Source organism: Phyllobates terribilis, unplaced genomic scaffold (genome assembly GCF_046119375.1).
Source record: "Phyllobates terribilis strain yellow unplaced genomic scaffold, ASM4611937v1 Scaffold_4__5_contigs__length_816908805, whole genome shotgun sequence".
Classification (NCBI taxonomy): Eukaryota; Metazoa; Chordata; class Amphibia; order Anura; family Dendrobatidae; genus Phyllobates; species Phyllobates terribilis.
This window is the reverse complement of record NW_027362764.1, coordinates 696966882-696987107: the sequence shown is the minus strand read 5'-3', so window position 1 is coordinate 696987107 and position 20226 is coordinate 696966882. Positions and strand designations below refer to the sequence as shown.

The following is a 20226-nucleotide window of genomic DNA, read 5'->3' as shown; positions in this document are numbered from 1 at the left end:
ACGAGCAGGATCGCTTTGTATTTTTTTTTTTTCGCTGCGTTGCTTGCTGCCTGTTCGCCACCATATTATACTCAATGACCTCCAATATGTAAAGGAATAGATTTTTGTATTACGCTGAAAGATTAAGGTGAAATTATATTAAAAAAACGAATACATGCACTAACTATTAGCCAATTTACAATTCACAAATCATTTTGCTGGGAATAATAGCGATGCAGGACACGGAGGCGACAGTTCAGCTCATTTCTGTATGTATATACTCAGGTAGGGGAGGACTGGGTAATCTCTTGTGCATTGTTGTTGTGGATGGGGAAGGCGTCCTGCCGGAATCAGTCTGTACTCCATGATGAGCTGTAAGCGGGTATTGGGGGGCAGGACTAAATGCCTCTCACTAGAGGTAACATACTAACATAAGATTGTAAAATGGAGCATAAAATACACAATAAAATAAACAATATAACAATTACTGCTGCACCTTATTCTTATACCCTGGGGGGGTGTACCCCTTGTAAATTAGACATAGAACTATACGTAACCTTCGGATATGTAAGTGTACTTAAAGGCGTTGTCTGAGACTTTAACATTGATGGCCTATCCTTGGGATAGATCATCAATGTCTGATCGGTGGGGGTGCGACACCCTGCACCCTCGCCGATCAGCTATTCCCAGTGTCGGCTGTGGCTGTAATTGCTCATTTACGGAACTGCAGAGCACAGCTCCATCAATGTAATGGTGGCCGCGGCTGGGTACTGCACATCAGCCCCCTATTGATTTCAACAGGTAGCGGATATGCAGTACCCAGCCGTGGCCACTATATAGTTGACAGAGCTGTGCAGTTCCGTAAATGAGCAATTCCAGCCACCGCCGACACTGGGAATGGCTGATCGGCGGGGGTGCAGGGTGTCGCACCTCCACCGATTAGACATTGATGATCTATCCCAAGGATAGGCCATCAATGTTAAAGGGTATTGCCATCTCATATGATTATGGCATTCACACAGGATATGCCCTAAATGTATAGTAAACGCAGGCCCTACCAATGAGATCTGCATCCATCTCAAGAAAGCCACTATAAAATCAGAATTCCCATTAATTTGTATGGAATTTCCAACTACCTCTCTACTGAAAGCAACGCACCAGAGACCTATTCTCAAAACAGACATGGATATGCCATAATTGTACAAGATCAGAATACGCTTTTAAGTAGTCCAATTTCTAAAGTTATGAATTATCACTACATGCTAGTAACAGCTCAAGAGGCACCAAATCACATCACAACAACATGGTGACCACATACAGAATAAACATCACCCAACAGAGTATCAAGAAATAATGTTTTTTTCTCAAAGCTTGTCATCTTAAGCCAATCATGTCAAGATATACAGTACAGACCAAGTTTGGACACACCTTCTCATTTTAAGATTTTTCTGTATTTTCATGACTATGAAAATTGTACATTCACACTGAAGGCATCAAAACTATGAATTAACACATGTGGAATTATATACTTAACAAAAAAGTGTGAAACAACTGAAAATATGTCTTATATTCTAGGTTCTTCAAAGTAGCCACCTTTTGCTTTGATGACTGATTTGCACACTCTTGGCATTCTCTTGATGAGCTTCAAGAGGTAGTCACCGGAAATTGTCTTCCAACAATCTTGAAGGAGTTCCCAGAGATGCCTAGCACTTGTTGGCCCTTTTGCCTTCACTCTGCGGTCCTGCTCACCCCAAACCATCTCGATTGGGTTCAGGTCTGGTGACTGTGGAGGCCAGGTCATCTGGCGTAGCACCCCATCACTCTCCCATATTTTCACGGTCCCTACTATTTGTAGAAGGGAAAGAAAGTGAAATGTTTGCGTTTGCTCAAATTTGGCCTCACCCAATCTATACTTTTCTGTGCTGCTCCCTCCTTGGTCATTCCAGTCTAATCTCCATACATATGCTGCCAGTTGTCTTCACATTGTAGGTCCTGTTGGGTCTTCAGTACCCACTAGGCCTCATGAAGTCATTATGTGGCATGATGTCGTGACTTCAAATGTCCCAGTAGTTAACTGAACAGCTGAAGACATTACCAGAACAACCAACCGATGAGCTTCATAAGTGGTGGGAAGCGGTGGTTGCTATTTTTTACTTAGTCCTCCATGGCCCTTTCATAACCAGCAAAATTGCAGATGTTCAGTCAGCATCATGCCGGATTTGCCATAACTGAATCTCAAATAATTTGTATTCTGACTCGTCCAAATTTGTGGTTGAAATTTAAGGCAAATTTGATATTTCTCGACACAATTCACTAATTTCTAGTAACCACACATTTGACCTTTTGGTCAAATATGCTCAATATGGCACATGTAAGTATCTTCTTTGTTTAGGATCATCTATGATGACTTGATGGTCACCATGAGGAAAGCTCCTACATGCACTAGCACCCATACACCTATTATTCTGTATCCTACTGAAAGATCCTATTGAATTACAGGCACTTTCCATGAACTTTGAACAGATTTATGCGATAAAGTCTATTACTATGTACAACACATTGTTATTATCAGAGTAAATTTATCATTCAGTTTTCACAATGAACACAAAAAAACTAGCATTAGATGGGTGAAACCTGTCACTTATGGGAAAATGTTGTACAAAATAAAAAAAGATAATATGAGCCGATCCTTTTTATTTATTAATAAAGCAGCGATTCTCCCATTCACTTCATCATACAAAGCATGGGTAACAAAAAAGATAGAAGCTATAGTAACCTTGTACGTATAAAACCACAATGAATAGCAACTAATAATGATAGTTACACATTTCCAGGTAGCTTTCTGATTAATCCCATGAAATAAATGTGGAACGTGTACAGAGGGCTGTCAGTTTGTATCCCACTACTTGGATGGTGAGCTAAAAAAAAATATCTCACAGACATTATTTTATTATTGCCTTAGAAAATGTCTCGGTTTTGCAAAATATTTAGAAAAAAGACGCCTCATGTTTTTTGAAGCCTGTCTTAAATCAGGCCACTTAATTAAAAGGGAACCTGTTACCAGCTTTCCTCCATATAAAGTAGGGCCAGCACCTGAACACCCTCATATACAGCATTCTAGTATGTGCTCTGCATAGCATAAAAAATAGCTTTTATAATACTCCCCTATAGTGCGGTCCGATGGTCATCGCTGGTCTTGATCTGGCACCTCCCTTCTTCTGTTCTTCGTGTGGGTGATGCGTCCTACGTCATCCACACAGTGTTCCCCATCGCGTTCCTGCGCAGGCGTACTTCTCTCTGCCCTGCCGCCATGCTCTAATTCAGCATAAATTCAGCATAAATCAGGTGACAATTCTCTTCAAAAGGAAGATTTAATAAGACAAACTGCATACATTAATATACAGGGTGGTCCAAAAGTAGGTGGACAGAAAGTGTAATAAGGTTATGAAGGGGGAGATTTATCAAACAAAATCCAGTAATTTTAGATAACATTATGTGGAGTGATGAAGCTTCTTTCACTTTATCCGGCCATATTAACAGACATAATTGTGTTTATTGGTATAATGAGAACATGCATTTAACATTAGAGCAACAACTAAATGAGCCTGGTGTCAATGTTTTTTGATGGAACAGTCACAGGAGTTAAGTATCTCGAAATTCTAATGAATCAAGTTGTTCCCCAGTTACAGCAACAGCCTAATTCAAATGACCTTTATTTCCAACAAGATGGGGCCCCTCCACATTATTCAAGAGTGGTCCGCGAGTATCTTGATGAAACATTTCCTAATAAATGGATTGGCCGAAGAGGCCCACTTGATTGGCCGGCACGTTCACCAGACTTGATCCCAATGGATTTTTTCTTTTGGGGAGTACTCAAGGACAAAGTTTATAGTCGAAAACCAAAAAGTGTCAGTGAAAAATTACATAAGAGATGCATTTCAAGAAATTAATACCCAAAGAGACTTGTGCAAAAAAGTTTGTCGGAGCGTAAGAGGCGACTTCAAAGCTGTGCAAATTGTAATGGAAAACAGTCTGAGCACCTGCGATGATAAAAATTTAAGAGCTTTTGTATTCTTGTTCAGAATAAAATGTAATTGTCAATGTTATGCTTGTGTTAGTAAATATAATTTTATATATAAATCAAAACAAATGTTATTATTTTCTGTCCACCTACTTTTGGACCACCCTGTATATGGTAGATCTCTTATACCTGAAGAGAATGATGTACTTATTTTGAAAATCCATGAAAAAATATAATTGGCTGTGAAAATTTCGCTGCCTAATATTAAAACTGGACTCCTAAAGTGCTCATTTTATTAGCAAGATGATCCACCGATTCTGACATGAATTTTCAAAGTGAATACACCTGCCTCATCAGATCTGATGTGTATGCAATAATTGTATACAGTTTGTATTGTGAAATATATTCTATAGTGTCTACACCGCTATATTGAAAGCATAAGGTAACTATTGAGATTGTGACTGGGTTCGGACTGTGAGCCTGAAGGAGCCAGAAGTTTCCTCTGCTGAAGACAGCCCTAAGACTACCAATGAGTCCTTCCTAGGCGTCTTCAGTGGGACTTTATGTTCAGTATGTGACAAGTCCAGGGGACTTTCATGGAAGTGCTGCAGCAGGACTGGCCTGTATAGGGAATTACCGCTCATAAACATGGCCGCCTCTGACAATCAAGAGCCATATGTTTCCCTACACTAAATCCATTTCACCCCCCTTGCAGATGGGAAATGTACAGCGGCTCCACATACTGCTGACTTTCTCATGTAGACCCGGAGGGGATGTGTTTAACCCCTTTGTGTCAGTGCTGCTCAAATATGCATGCTACTGCAAATATTAGGGGAGGGGAGCGGAGGTATGATGCAGAAAGCTCCTATACGTGTCCACTACTTATATGTACAGTCCTACGTCATATATATAAGCAGGTATATGTATCAGTATACTGCAATATAGCATTATATCCCTATAGACAATGTATAAACACCAAATCATTTTCCTTTTTTCATCTTGTGGTTTTCTTTGATGTTTTTCTGTCCCAAATTTTTCAAAAATGCGCACGTGATTCATGGATTTTTCACTAAATCTAAATTGCTTTTTATTTTTATCTTCTACCTTTTTTTTTGTACCTTTTTAAAGCAAAAAAGTTTTATGTTCTTCTAAAATGACACAAAATATGCACAAAAAATTCAGGTGCACATAAAATACTCCGAAGGGGGAAGGGGGAGGCCGTGGAGGGGAAGGTGTTGGGACTGGAGTGCATTTGTGCAAAAATGTTGCACTTTTTAAAAAGTTTTCATTAATAAATCCACTGCAAAAAACAGGAAAAAATAAACCACGCCAGTGATGGCAAACAGTAAAAAAGAAGGAAATAAATAAAAAAAAAAAAAGAAGCAAACTCATAAACTAGACTTAAAAAAGGGCACAGATTAAAAGAAGACTTTGGTGAAAAAAAAAAAAAGGCTAAAAATATCAATATTAAAAAAATTAAAAATTCAATAACGAGTCGAACCCATAGTGTGCATAAATAATGAGTTCTCATGAATACTCAAATTATGCGATAGTAATAGTGATTAGATTATGTGATAGCCATATTTAGGGGTCAGTTGGAGTATATACCGCTTGGGTCAAAGATATCCGAGCCAATGTGCCTAGGAGAGGCCCCAATATTGGAGTTATACCATCATTCTGAATAGATGGGCATCATCACGGGCACTTTGCCATAGATTACTGAGTTGTAGATTTAACCATTGGTCTTCTATATTAAGAACAGTAAGGCTGTGTGCACACTTTGCATTTTTGCCACATTTTTTAAAGTGCAGATTTATCACAAAATCTGAAGGGATGCCAGCAAAATGAAGGAGAATCCTGAAGTCTCATGCACACGTTGCAGATTTGGAGCAGGTTTAAATCTGCAGCCCGTCAATTCTTTCAGTGTTTTTGCTGCAGATTTCACGCCTACTAATGAATGGGGAAAAATTTGCAACAAAAAGGCTGCAAAAACGTGTATTTCACCCTGCGTTTTTCCTGCCAAGAGATGCACCAAGCACTTAATGTGTGCACATACCCCAGAAATATCCCAGGCTAGGTTAATCCCCTTTGATGCCCCGGTTGCCCCCTTCCTGTATAAGTCACACGGTTTTGGTGCACAGATTTATCAGGACTGTGCCGACTGTGACTGACGGTGGACACGGCGCTGTGCACGGGGCTGACACATTATATAATGCATTTATGTATCTATTAATGTTATCATCCTTAGAAATATGAAAATAAAGAAAATCCATTGTGGCTGGGGAATGATACCGATCGCTGGCAAGTGGAAGAGCAGAAGGCGTTATCAGCGAGCACTTGTTTCCAGGGGCCGTCCAGGATGGGGCAGTGGGGGGGAGGGCAGCACATTGGAGCCGAGGCTCCGGGGTCAGATCCATACACGCTTCCTTGTTATAATTACCCGCAGAGCAAAACATCTAAGTACAGGGTGTGTGAACGGCCTGTATCTCGGGCTGCAGATCGCACATCCTGCCGGTGTGTGACAGCGGGCTATCTGTGTTCCTTCCATTCAGTGAGCCCATTGTGTGCAGCAGGGCCGGGTCAGGAACTGGCCGGGCTTCTCTCCCTCTGCTTTCACTGCTGACAGATACACTTTTTCCCTCATACCTTGGCATATGCCCAGTGGCTTAGTAAAGCCAGTGAATCCGGAATGTTATTGGTGCTGTAGGTATGTCCACTACACACCATAACATGTTCCACTGCTGCTGCAGAACCTCACAGAAGTCTAATTCACTATTATATATAAAGTTAGTTTTGCTGCAGGTTTGAGTTGCTGATCCTCCACAGGTGATTGCTGGGATGGTGCATAGTGATGGACGCCAGCTTAGTGCCATGTGCAGGTCTTCAGGGGGCACTAGAGGCTGAATCACTCTGTATGTATGGGATTGTGCACCTTGTGTAACGGTCTTTATGGTGGGCGCTGAGGATGGTGATTGCTTCTTATTAGAGATGAGCGAACCTGGACTGTAAAGATCGGGTTTCTTACCGGACACTGTCCGGTGCTGAACTCCGAACATGGACTTCTTCTGGAAGTCCATTTTACAGTTTGGGAGTCCGGGGGGAGAGAGAGAGGGATCCAAAGTTTGGGTCCTCATTGATTTCAATGGTGTTCAGGTTCAAGTTCAAGTACAGTTCTGAACTTTGGAGTAAAGTTCGTTCGGGTACCAGAACCCGAACTTCCACGGGTCCGCTCATTCCTACTTTGTCATACACCTTGCCAATCATGGCTGGATAAGGATAGAAGGAGCCGCTGTGCAAGAACATGATATGGCCCCTTCTTAGTCCAAAACCTCAGCATAATGTATACTTTTATGTAGCTGCTTACTGCTTTGGAGGCGGAGATGGGCCCCCTTTACTTTTGGGCCCCAGGCTGCACCAATGGTATGTCCAGCCTTGTTACCAGTCATGTCTACCAAAGCAGATCCTATGCATTGCAAGTGTCAAGGATGTGTTCACACTGTGCGTTTTGTCGCATTGTATAATCGCAGGCAAAAAAAAGGCATCTTTTTAAAAGTGCGGCACTTGCATGCACAATTTTGTAAACCATTTCAGCTGGGAAATACTAGAGATTTTTGGTGCAGTTTATGAAGCCAAAACAAGGAATAGATAGCAAAGGTTATGGAATTATATAGCTGGGGTCCGGGATCAAACCTGCAAGGAGTTTGTATGTTCTCCCCGTGTTTGTGTGGGTTTCCTCCGGATTCTCTGGTTTCCTCTCACACTCCAAAGACATACTGATAGGGAATGTAGATTGTGAGTCCCAATGGGGACAGTGATGTTGATGTCTGTAAAGTGCTGCAGTATCTGATGGTGCCATATAAGCAAGTAAAATAAATAAATACCAAATAATTGCTATTTCAATTTTTAGAGCTCTTGATTTTACAATGTATAATCCCAGTGCTGATGATTTTAGTTGATATAATAGATGTAATAGTCTGGACTGCCTGTAGACAAATCTTTGTGTTTACATGAGGACAGGTGAGGTCATTTATTAAGCTCGGTCATTTTTGTCATCTTGTCTCCTTCATTATATCCTATTGCAGCCTGGTGATTTATTCCATCACTTTGGCGGTGTCTGCCGGCGATTCATATCACTGCTCATTAGCGCCACCTGGTGGATCTTGGCAGTAATTGTATCACTTATTACAATTATTTACATTCCTCACATTCCAATTAAAATCATTAAAATGTGACTGGTGTACATGAAAAATGGCTATCCTCTTCTCCGAACCTTGTCATTTTGGTTTTCTGAACAATAATATAAGCATTATATTATCAAAAATGCATCAAGCAGACGGTTGACTTTATGGAGTCATTTTTTTTTCTCTAGTCTGTCTCATCAAAAGAAACACATCGGAATACGATGAATCCCACACAGATCATGGGAAACAAGTTGTGCACGGGAAAATAAGAGTTTAACTTCAAATCAGCCAAATCTGAAGACTGGATTAAGTCCCCCACCTCCCTCCCAATGGCTTTTATCTCCACACAATGCATCTTACTGAGCAAGCAGGGAAATAGAAAGTTCTTCCAGACCCGGTTGGGGAAGTGTCACGTCTTATTATTCTGTTCCACGTCTTCAGATGGCTTCACTGCCTCCTTAGTGAGATCGGCTCTATAGTCGTTAGCTCTGTAGTTCTGGAGTTTTTTTACTTTCTTTAGATAATTTTTAGCATTAATTGTTTCACTTCGTGGGGTCATGGGTGGAGACGGGAGGATATGTGCCCTGGGTGCTTGGATAGAGAATTTTTGCTCCTGGTGAAGTAAAGCTTAATACCCTACTGTGACCAGTGGTCTTATTTCATATTATTCAACGTTACATTGGTCTGAGCGAAAGGGAAAGTTTCTCCCTGTGGAGACTAAGAATTGGCAGCTGGTAAAAAAAAGTATGAAAAATTACCTCTTCTTCAGGCCTCATTCAGATATCAGTTTGTTAATGTATGCAAAAAACAATGGTACAATGTGTATAGATAAAACTGAATGATAAAAAGCACAACAGGGTCTTATCCAGGTAACAAGGAAAGGAGTAAAGCGGGATTTGCTCACCTGGGGGGGTTGTGACAGTCACAATCTCTTTGTAGACTTGTATGAAAAACAAGTCCAAAAAGATAAGGTACAAACTTGGAGATGAGAGTGGATGAAAACCCGCGCTACCGAGGGTCCAGATACAGTATGAATGCGGTGGTATTTGTCAACGCGTTTCAATGATTGTGGATTGTCCTGATGAAGAGGTCTGATTAACTCGAAGCACATTGACAAATAAAACCGCAACCATACTGCATCTGGTCTCTCATCGTATATTGGATCCTCGGCAGCGCTGTTTTACATCCCCTTTCATCTCCAAGTTTGTAAAAAACGGTACAAGTGTCATCAGTGTTTTGGATCCAAGTTTCATCAGTGTTTAATCAGTTTTTACCATCAGTGTTTTATCTGTGATTTTCACCTATGGAGAAATAAATAAATTATAAAACTTCTCTATTCAGTGTAATGTTAATTACTGACAGCACACGGGTTGTACACTGATGTCATCCGTGTGCTGTCTGTGATTTTCACGGACCCATAGACTTATATTGGCACTTTTCATCCTCGCTGTGGGGAAAAAAACAGACACGTGAATAGCAGCATAGATTTTAGTGGGTATGTGTTCTAGCCAATAAACAAATGCCTGAAGAAGAACGTCTGAATGAGGTCTCTTTAATGCCACCAATTAGTGGTAGCTAGTCTATCAGTCTATGCTCAACCACTTAAAGGGAATCTGTCATTAGAATCAACCCTCCTAAAACGCCGATATAGGTGCACAGATCATAGAAAGTTCAATAACATGATACCTTCATATCTGTAATCCGATGTTTATTCCAGAGAAATCCACGTTTTTCTTAATATGTAAATGACCTGTTAAGATCTATGGGTTGGACATAGATCTCCCTGGGAACATTACCAGTGTGAGACATGTAAATCAGGAGAGCAGACTGTCAGTTATTGCATGTCTCATTAGTAACGCCCCCTTTCATTTAAAATAAGCTCTGGAGGCAGATTCTCAGGGAGATCTATGTCCGATCCATAGATCTTAACAGCTCAATTACATATTTTCTGGAATAAGACATCAGATCACAGATATCAAGGTATCATTTTATTCAGCTTCCTATGACCTACATCACCATATAGATAGCTTAGGAGGGTTGATCCTACTGACAGATTCCCTTTAAGAAGTCTTGACTTAGGCTATAAGCCAAAACAGAGTCCCCGCCAAAAAAAAAGACCTCCCCCATCTACATACAGGGTTCTTGTTTATAATCAGAGCAGAGTGGGGTTGATTGGATGAGAGATGTTTTGATATATGTCTAGAGAAGCAATGTTTATCCTTGTGGAGACTATCAGCTTGCTGCAATGCTCCTTGGAGGAAAAGAGTATGCTAATTAGCAGGACCATGGTTGGGTTCGATGACAGGCCTTTGCTGTTGGTCTAAAGGGGTAATGTTTCTACTTGTGGAGACCATCAACTAATGTAGCTAGTATAGTAGGAGCAGCCATGATCCTTGGGAAAAAACATATGCTGATTATCTCTTCTCCAATGGTCAGAGCTAAGGAATGATGACTCGATGCTTCACCTTCTCCTCCATTGATCAGAGCTAAGTGACGATGACTCAATGTTTCATCTTCTCCAATGGTCAGAGCTAAGTGACGATGACTCTATACTTCATCTTCTCCTCCAATGATCAAACCTAAGTGACGATGACTAGATACTTCATCTTCTCCTTCAGTGGTCAAACCTAAGTCACGATGACTCGATGTTTCATCTTCTCCTCCAATGGTCAGAGCTAAGTGACAATGACTCAATGTTTCATTTTCTCCTCCAATGGTCAGAGCTGAGTGAGGATGACTCGATGTTTCATCTTCTTCTCCAATGGCCACAGCTAAGTGACGATGACTCTATACTTCATCTTCTCCTCCAATGGTCAGAGCTAAGTGACAATGACTAGATACTTCATTTTTTCCTCCAATGGTCAAAGCTGAGTGACAATGACTCGATGTTTCATCTTCTCCTCCAATGGGCAGAGCTAAGTGACGATGACTCTATACTTCATCTTCTCCTCCAATGGTCAGAGCTAAGTGAAGATGACTCTATACTTCATCTCTCCTCCAATGGTCAGAGCTAAGTGACGATGACTCTATACTTCATCTTCTCCTCCAATGGTCAGAGCTAAGTGATGATGACTCTATACTTCATCTTCCCTTCCAATGGTCAGAGCTAAGTGATGATGACTCTATACTTCATCTTCACCTCCAATGGTCAGAGCTAAGTGACGATGACTCAATTCAGTTTTTTTCTTCTGCTGTTTTATGACACCACAATATACACCCCATGGCTGTGGTCTAGATGACCCAACTCCAATGTCTATGGGACAGTTCACATAGGATTAGCGAGTGCCACCTCTCTGCCATGTCAGGGCTACTACTTATAGGAATGAGATGTGGAGGACTTGCTTCTAGTTGTAGTGATAATAATGTCATTCATGGCTTTTCTGATTAGCATTTATTGTTTCAAGCGTACAAGCAGAAAATGTGAAATTTTTAAATCATGAATAGCTCGACACTGCCCCGGAGCCTTGTAATTGTTGTGTGGGGTGGGTACTCAGAGCAGGCTGTCCAGATGGCAGTCTGCATATAGCAAAGCTGCAGGTTTTTGTCCCTGATGATAAGAGGAGGGAAGATTCACTGAAGCATATGCAATCACCCTCGCATTTTAACAAAACTAACTCGCCATCAGTCACAACCCAGAGTGGCTGACATTAAAACAATGGCTTTTCAATAAAATGTTAAGAGAGCTTGTGCAATGAATTTAGTCGCATTTAAATACCGCCATCTATTTAGCCTGCAAGAATCACACAGTGCACACACCAGTCAGTATGCAGCACAGTCTGTTCACTTAATACCGCCGCGGAGAGGGGAGACTGAGTAGACAATCCTACTTTATTTCATAGACTGTTTGCAATTCATCAGTTTTCTATGCAAAGCCACCTGTTCACTTAACTGATAGAATCATTTATACACTACTGACATAGCAAGATTGAAGCCTGGGTATATTTGCTGGTAGTCCATTCCTCGCTGTGTGTATATAGATGGCGGCATTATTCAGCTCAAATATTTGCTTTATGTTCCTTAACTATTATATATGTACATTAGTTATAGAGAAGTGGGAGATATAACCTTGTCACAATTTTGTGGCTGTAGTCAGCAGATTACTTCTACTATACGGTATTACGGTATATTACTATAGTTTATCAGTTTCGGTACAGGATTGGTTTATCTTTTTTACTAGTGATCAATATTATAAACTGCATCGTTTACTAACTTCGGTATAGAACATTTTTTATCTTTTTTTTAACTTCCGGCTTACTTGTTACATAGTTTGTTAGTTTAGTTATGGGATCATTTTTACCTTTTTTTAACTATCGGCTAACTTATTGTATAGTTTGTTAGTTTGTGTAGAAAACAGTTTTTAACTTTTACACTATTAGCTAACAGAATATTATAGTTTAGGTATAGGATAGTTTTTAAATTTTTTATTACTAAAGCAAAATTATAGTATATAGTTAATTAGTTTAGTTTAGTTGTGGGACTTTTTTTTATCTTTTTATTTGGCTAACTTATTGTATTATATCGTTTATGGATAGGATAGTTTTTAGCTTTTTTATATAGTTTAGATCTTAGGTCACTTTTGATCCTTTATATTACTGGGTAACACAATATTATATTTTAGTTCATTAGTTTCGGTACTGGATAGTTTGACCCTCTTCTTTAGCAACTGATTGACGTATTACTTTAGTTTAGGGGTAGTACATTTTTATCATCTTTGCTACTTTTGGATAACTTATATAGTTTAGTTATAGGACAGTTTTTACCTTTTTGAACTACTGAATAACTTATTACATAACTTATACGTTTAAGTATTGGACAGTTTTGATATTTTACACTACTGGCTAACAATGTATTATACAGTTTATAGGTTTAGGTATAGAACAGATCAAATTTTAACTTTTTACTACAGTTTTTATTTTTTTGTACTACTGGCTAACTTATATAGTTTATTGGCAGTTTTGCTATTTTTTTTCACTATATAATATTGTATGATATAATACAGTATTAGTTTTGGTATAGTAAAGTTTTTAGGTTTTTTATTACTGAGTAACAAGGTACATAGATTTTTTTTATATTAATAATATGTCAATAGATTTCATGTCATGCATATGGTTTAATTGATTTCCCTACAGCCTTTGACCCACCCATACAGCTCTCCCATTACGGGGGTTTTCCCTGTCAGTGGGATACTTTAGGAAAACACTAATAGCCTCCAGCTAGCTGGAACATTTCTGAAAACCTTGGACAAATTAGAATCTGAAAGCCCTGGGATTGCTTGTACTTTTTGTGAGATCACTTTCTAATGTGGAAGTCTCAATTGGCAACCACCAGTCTGAAGGCTAAAATGGAAGAAAATGTGGACATTAGCAAGTCCGCCCATCCAAGCTGGTTTGTCAATAACTCATGAATCCCTCCCTAGGATGAGGGTCTATTGACCATTCATCAATGCTTCTTGGCCGATCATTGAGTGCCGCCTCTTCATTCAGTTTATCAAGTCTTGCACATAGAAAGGCTCGGGAAAAAAAAGCCTTATTCAGCTTTGTTAAAGCCAACAAGGAGTAAAACTTACCATTTGAACCCTTTCTGGCCCTGTTTTTCCCTGTTAATGCAGCCCTTGCTTAGAAGAGGGCCTTTATTTGGTGGGTTAGAATATCTGAGACTATTCTCTCGCTCTGAATAGCTGGTGGCAGGAAAGAGCAGATGTGGTAGGAGTGTATTTGGTCGGGTGTATTGCTTTCAATTAGGATCAATCAGGTGTCAACTTCTTTACAATGCACTCACTTAATACCCACTGTGTGAAGTCATGAATTCTCCATGGATCACAACAGAGAAGCTTATAAGTAGGAGAACATAGCCAGGACTAGAGCAGAGACACCAGATCCTTGTAGACTCCTGGTCACCGCCGTCCTCCTCGCTCTCCAGATGCATTTTTATAGTGCGTTAGACCATGTTGGTAAGTTTTACAGATCTGTCCATTCTACAATGTCTCGGCTTAGCACTTGGCTTGGGAAGACGCCATAGTAGATGAGTTCATTAGGATGCTTTTAAGATGTATATCAAAAAGTCTCTTGGTACCTTCCATAAGGCCCAGTCTTGTGTTTTATCTCCATCCATCCTGGCTATGATCTGCACCTTCTTAACGCCTTTCCCTATAAATACATTTTTAAATGATGCAAAGTGTTATTGTAGCTGTGTTACAAGGAATATGTATTCAGGGAGCGCTGCCAAAAAGGTTGAAGTCTGCAACTATTAAATAATGAGGAGGGGAAAAAAAAAAAGTGGAGCTTGCAGCTGGCTGCTGGAGGAAGAAAAAAAACTCTGAAGTAGTCTCAGATGCTCAGGCATCCTGTCAAACCCTTCTCTACAACCAGCTTCAAGGTGACAATCCCCAGGGATCCTGCTTCTGTTGACGTGGATCAATTTAAAGTGGCAATTACTCCAGTCAGATAACGACTTTAAAAGCCTTTTTACGCAAGGAAAGGATGCATAATCACGCAGCGGATGGGAGGTGAATTTTAAGTCACTGTGCAAATTTTTTGTTCATCCAGATTTTCTATTAGTTGGTTGGAAAATTGCAGTAGATACACTGCCGGTCAGTGCTACTGTAACCTGGAAGGGACAGGGTTACGCTGCTGGTGGGGTTGCCTTAGGGTTACTGTGGGCATGATCATATTGCTTTTTGTGTGCATTTAATTATAAGGCAGGGTAAATCTTGGGTGCCTGATGATCACACCGATAAAGCATGATGTGGTCTTCAATGGGTTAAATACGAAGAATTGTGGGAAAAAAATGCAAATGTTTTACTTTTTTTTTACTATGTTTGACCTTTTTCTTTTACCTTTTTTAACATTTTACATTGGGAGAGTTTATTGTAATGTTTAATGTATTTGTGCCTGTTTTTGATCTTGTGATTGAGCTTTTATTTCTTATTTGGGATAGTGGAGCAAAACGATATCTAGTTTGTATTCTATTGTTATCTGTAATCAGCCACATCGAGCTAAGTAGAGGATGATTGCAGGGTCTAGTCCCCTTAAGTATATAATGTCGTGTATATCCGGTTCTGAGGAGCTCCAGAAACATTGATCTATGTAGGTGTGTGTTAGCTGACGCTACATTGTAAGAGGAGGACTCCTAGACTCTGTGCACACAATGCATTTTTGCTCCATGCTTTCAGTGTGGATTTGTCACAAAATCTGAAGGGTTTCCCAATGTCAGTAAAGTGAATGAGAATCCTGAAGCCTCATGTACACGTTGCTTATTTGTGACTTGCAGATTTGGTGCAGATTTAAATCTGCCGCATGTCAATTCTTTCAGCGTTTTTACTGCAGATTTCACCCATGCTAATGAGTGGGGAAAAAGCTGCAACAAAAACACAAGTAAAAAACGCAGCAAAAACGCACATACTTACCTCTGCGTTTTTCCTGCCAAGAGATGCAGAAAGGGTGCAGAAATATTTCTGCACCAAATACTTAACGTGTGCACATGCCCATAGGGTGCCTACACATACAGCACTTTTTAGAAAAAACTATCACATTTATGCTGTAACTCAATATGGAAATCTGATATGTACAGTACGTTTTTTCCCCTTTGGCTTTTTTCATCCCTCATCTTACATTTTTTTTTCCTTTGGCTTTCTTTGTCCCTTGTCTTACGTTTTTTTACCCCCTTTGGCTTTTTTCGTCCCTCATCTTACGTTTTTTTCCTCCTTTGGCTTTTTTCACCCCTCATCTTACGTTTTTTTCCTCCTTTGGCTTTTTTCACCCCTCATCTTACATTTTTTTTTCCTTTGGCTTTCTTTGTTCCTTGTCTTACGTTTTTTTACCCCCTTTGGCTTTTTTCATCCCTCATCTTACGTTTTTTTCCTCCTTTGGCTTTTTTCACCCCTCATCTTACGTTTTTTTTTTCCTTTGGCTTTTTTCACCCCTCATCTTACGTTTTTTTTTTCCTTTGGCTTTTTTCATCCCTCATCTTACGTTTTTTTCCTCCTTTGGCTTTTTTCACCCCTCATCTTACGTTTTTTTTTTCCTTTGGCTTTTTTTATCCCTCGTCTTACTTTTTTTTACCCATTTGGCTTTTTTGTCCCTTGTATTATGTTTTTTTTTCCCCTTTAGCTTTTTTCGTCTTTTGTCTCACGTTTTTTTCCCCTTTTGCTTTTTTCATCCCTCGTCTTACGCTTTTTTTTCCTTTGGCTTTTTTCATCCCTCTTCTTACGTTTTTTTACCCCTTTAGCTTTTTTCGTCTTTTGTCTTACGTTTTTCATCCCCTTTGGCTTTTTTCATCCCTCGTCGTACTTTTCTTTTCCCCTTTGGCTTTTTTCATCCCTCGTCTTATGTTTTTTTTTCCCCTTTGGCTTTTTTCATCCCTCGTCTTACGTTTTTTATTTCCTTTGGCTTTTTTCATCCCTCGTCTTATGTCTTTTTTTCCCCTTTGGCTTTTTTCATCCCTCGTCTTACGTTTTTTTTTTTCCTTTAGCTTTTTTCGTCCCTTTTCTTATGTTTTTTTTTGGTCAGCGGCTTTTCTTTAATTAAATATAGCATCCTCAAGATGTGACTTTTTGTAGGTAATTGGTGCCATTATTCTCCCATAGCCCTCCATGATCCTTTTTTTGTCTTCTCCGGGGTAGAAAACACATACGTTGACGTATCTCATGGTGACATTTTTTTCTTCCATTGTGATCGGAGAAGAACCCTTAAATTGTGTGATCTATGACTTACGTGATTTGTAATCAAATGTGGAATTACTCGGGACATTTAAAAAAAAAAACACCAAAACATAAGAGTGCAAAAAAGCCCCCCAAAAAAACCACTGCCAAAATTATCTATGAAGGAAGCCCGAAATCAGCTCTCGTCTGTCTCACCAGAGAGGAGATGTTTCTGTTCAGTAGACGGAGGAGGAAGACCGTCATGGAGGAGGGGACATTTTGTCACTGTTTAAACACATAGATCTCATTAGTTGACTGTATAGAAAGGATTGGGTAGAAATTGACATCGGCTAATACACTGCAGCGTGGAAATGACTATTCCGGAGATGGATGAGAGCTGCAAGAGTTAAGGAACAGCTTGTGCGTCTTGAGCATTGCTGGAATGATGCGGAAGGGACTTCCTGAAGATCTGGAATCTAATAATTGCTCCATCTCTCCTTGACTGAAACATACACTGGCACAGGTACTTTCGAGAGAGGCAGCGTGCGCCGTTCATGTGCTGCAAAGATGTTCTGCACAGACACTGCTGAGGTTTAGGAAGGGTTATGTTCAAAGAGAGAGTTTGAAGCAGCAGTTATGTTCCTGGGGCTCAGCTTTTCTGTAGAAACCTGAGCTCGCTACATAAGACAGGCTTGTCAGGCGTATGTTTCTCCTATGAGGTAAGGATCTTATACAAAGGACTAAAGAGCCACTGCTGAGAGGAAAATAGCCAGCCTTCCATAAAGCAGCCTAACAAAAGCCTGCAGCTTTATGTATCATGGTGTCCATTAAAGCTTATTAGGGAAGAGTGCACTGAACCCAGAGAGGTTTTTTGCGTTATTCACTGGAAGGATAAACATTTAAGGGTGTGCGAAATTCGCGAGCAGGAGGACATGATTGTTAAGCTTTGAAAAGGCTTCGCAGGAGATACTTTGTTTTCATCTCCTATGGATCAGCATGGAAAAGGTAAAATAGCACAAGCTGTAAATGTTTGGAGACTATCAATCCGCAGTTCCCAGGGGGGGTAGGACCGCTGTGCCCCTCTTCCAAGTGTGTTTTTACACATACTTCAAGGGCTAACAAAGACGAGGCATCGGATACTTTTGTTCAGTGGGATGAATTGGCCTATTAAGGTAGAAAAAAAATCATTAAAAAATCAGTTTATTGTGTTTTTTTTCCAAAGGCAGACAAAGAGCGTGTTTACAGGTAATTGTATGACGGAGTTGGGGGGGGGGGGATAAAGACAGAGAACTGGTTTTGTGACCTGTGTTTAAGTCATGGGGAATAAAGAAAAGGGTTAATTGATTTTTTTTCAAAAATTTTATTGGACTGCATTATTATGTATGTAATGGTTGTGTCGTGTTTCGTTTTATGCCGTACGACCCTATGGAAGACGACGGCGCTATGTGGATCAATGAGCGCAAACGGTGATAATAATGTGTGAATTGTAAGCGGCAGATCGTCCTGTCCTCTCACCAGAGTCGCTAGATAGAGTGAGACGAGTCAGCAGGAGAGACCTGGGCTTGTGCTAATTTGCACACACATCCCTGTCATTGTTCTGCCTGAAGAGACAGGGCTGGGTTCAAGGCCACATGTGCTCCTGTCATCGTTCACATTTCTGCTCCAAGTGCAATACGGAGTGTCAGCTCTCCATCTGTCTAGCATCATCCTTGCCTGCAGCCAGCAGCCTGCATGGCCAGCCACCCAGTCCAGAGCTGGAGCCTCTAGACCTGGGAGAAGACAAGGGAGAGCTGCTTTCCAGGGCTGGCTCAATGCAGGATGCCTGGTAAGTCAGGATGTCTCCTTCACTTCAGTCATAGATGCTTATGTGCATTGGCCGCAGCAGACACAATGCAGAATGGGACTGATCCTTCTAGAATTAGTTCTGTGCACATATATATGCTGTAGTTCCATCTACATACACATGTATACATACACATACACACATAACGTATGTACATGTTTCCATAGATGAGTCCATATGTATTTAGATATGCACTATGTGTACATATTATACAGAGGCATAATGCGTAGCCCCTTATTCCACTTGTACAAGTGTTTATATATCTATGTATTTATGTGTACTGTATATACACTAGGTTTTATATGTTTATATATGTGTATTTTATATACACTAGGTTTTATATGTGTTTATACATGTGTATTGCATATAAACCAGGCTTTATGTGTGTTTATACATGTGTATTTTATATAAGTGTGTATTTATGTGTATTGTGTATACATTAGGTTTTATATATGTTTATTGTATATACACTAGGTTTTATGTGTGATTATGTATGTGTATATTTATGAGTATTGCATATACACTAGGTTTTGTGTGTTTATGTATGTGTGTAAGTTATATAAGTGTGTATTTTTGTGTATTGTATATACACTAGGTTTTATATATGTGTATTGCATATACACTAAGTTTTATATGTGTTTATATGTGTGTATTTTATATAAGTGTGTATTTATGTGTATTGCATATACGCTAGGTTTTCTATGTGTTTATATGTGTGTATTTTATATAAGTGTGTATTTATGTGTATACACCAGGTTGTATATGTGTTCATATATGTGTATTGCATGTGCACTACCTTTTATATATAAACTATTGAACTGATGACTGTTCCTTGTTGCTATATGGCACTTTCCCACTTGAGCGAGGCTATAAATGGAGCATTACAGCACTTCTTATTTAAGCACGGTGCTATATACAGAACTAGCTACACACATATAAGGCTGGGAATGATTTTGCTCAAATATGCAGAAGAAAATATTAATTTTGGATGGTGGTCCAGTCCCCAAATTTCTATCCGTTGCCAGTACAAACACATCTGGCTTTTGCTGGAGGGAGGGCCAATGGAAAGAGCATGGCCTGGGCGAGTGTGTCAGGGGACAAGGTGGGCTGTGTAACACTTTCTTTGCTAGAGGCCCTGGAAGAATGTGTTGAGCTCTGCTGTTTTTTAGCTCGATTCCTCGCTCTTATTTAGGTAGGACGCTCTGCTTTTCGGTTGCACAGCCTGTGTACGGCGCAGATGGTGTTTTGAAACATTATCTGGCTGCCAGCTTGCTGTGGCCACATTTGTGTGAAGGTATTGGCAGTTGTTTGAAGAATGTCTTCTCTTCAGGGTTGATCTGTGGTCACAGTACTGGGTTGGCATGTGTGGTTATAGCAAGACGGCAGTAGTGACAAGGTGGAGAAACCTCAATTGATTTTATGGTTGGAGGTTTAATTATATATTCCTATTACCAATAGCATGCGTTTTATGCGCCATTTTGCTCCTGTTCCACAACATTATTGTCAGTTTTCATTCTAAACCAGAATATTCTGTTTATTTAGAAATTAATTTGTTTTTCTTTTT

The 20226-nt window shown here is 39.9% G+C and overlaps 1 protein-coding gene across 6 annotated transcripts in view; it reads left to right on the top strand.

Moving 5' to 3' along the window:
* The window catches only part of RUNX1T1 (RUNX1 partner transcriptional co-repressor 1), a 167680-nt gene that overhangs the window by 30007 nt on the left and 117447 nt on the right, over positions 1-20226 (top strand). Inside the window, exon 1 of one of the 6 annotated variants that reach the window (XM_073679582.1) lies at positions 14113-14131. The exons of 1 other annotated variant lie outside the window; for it this stretch is intronic. Coding sequence is in view for 2 of the 5 variants with exons in the window: in XM_073679577.1 (XP_073535678.1) it covers positions 17806-17824 (19 nt within the window). In the remaining 3 variants the exon portion in view is untranslated. 4 more of the 6 variants (XM_073679579.1, XM_073679581.1, XM_073679577.1 and 1 more) reach the window with 4 other exon arrangements.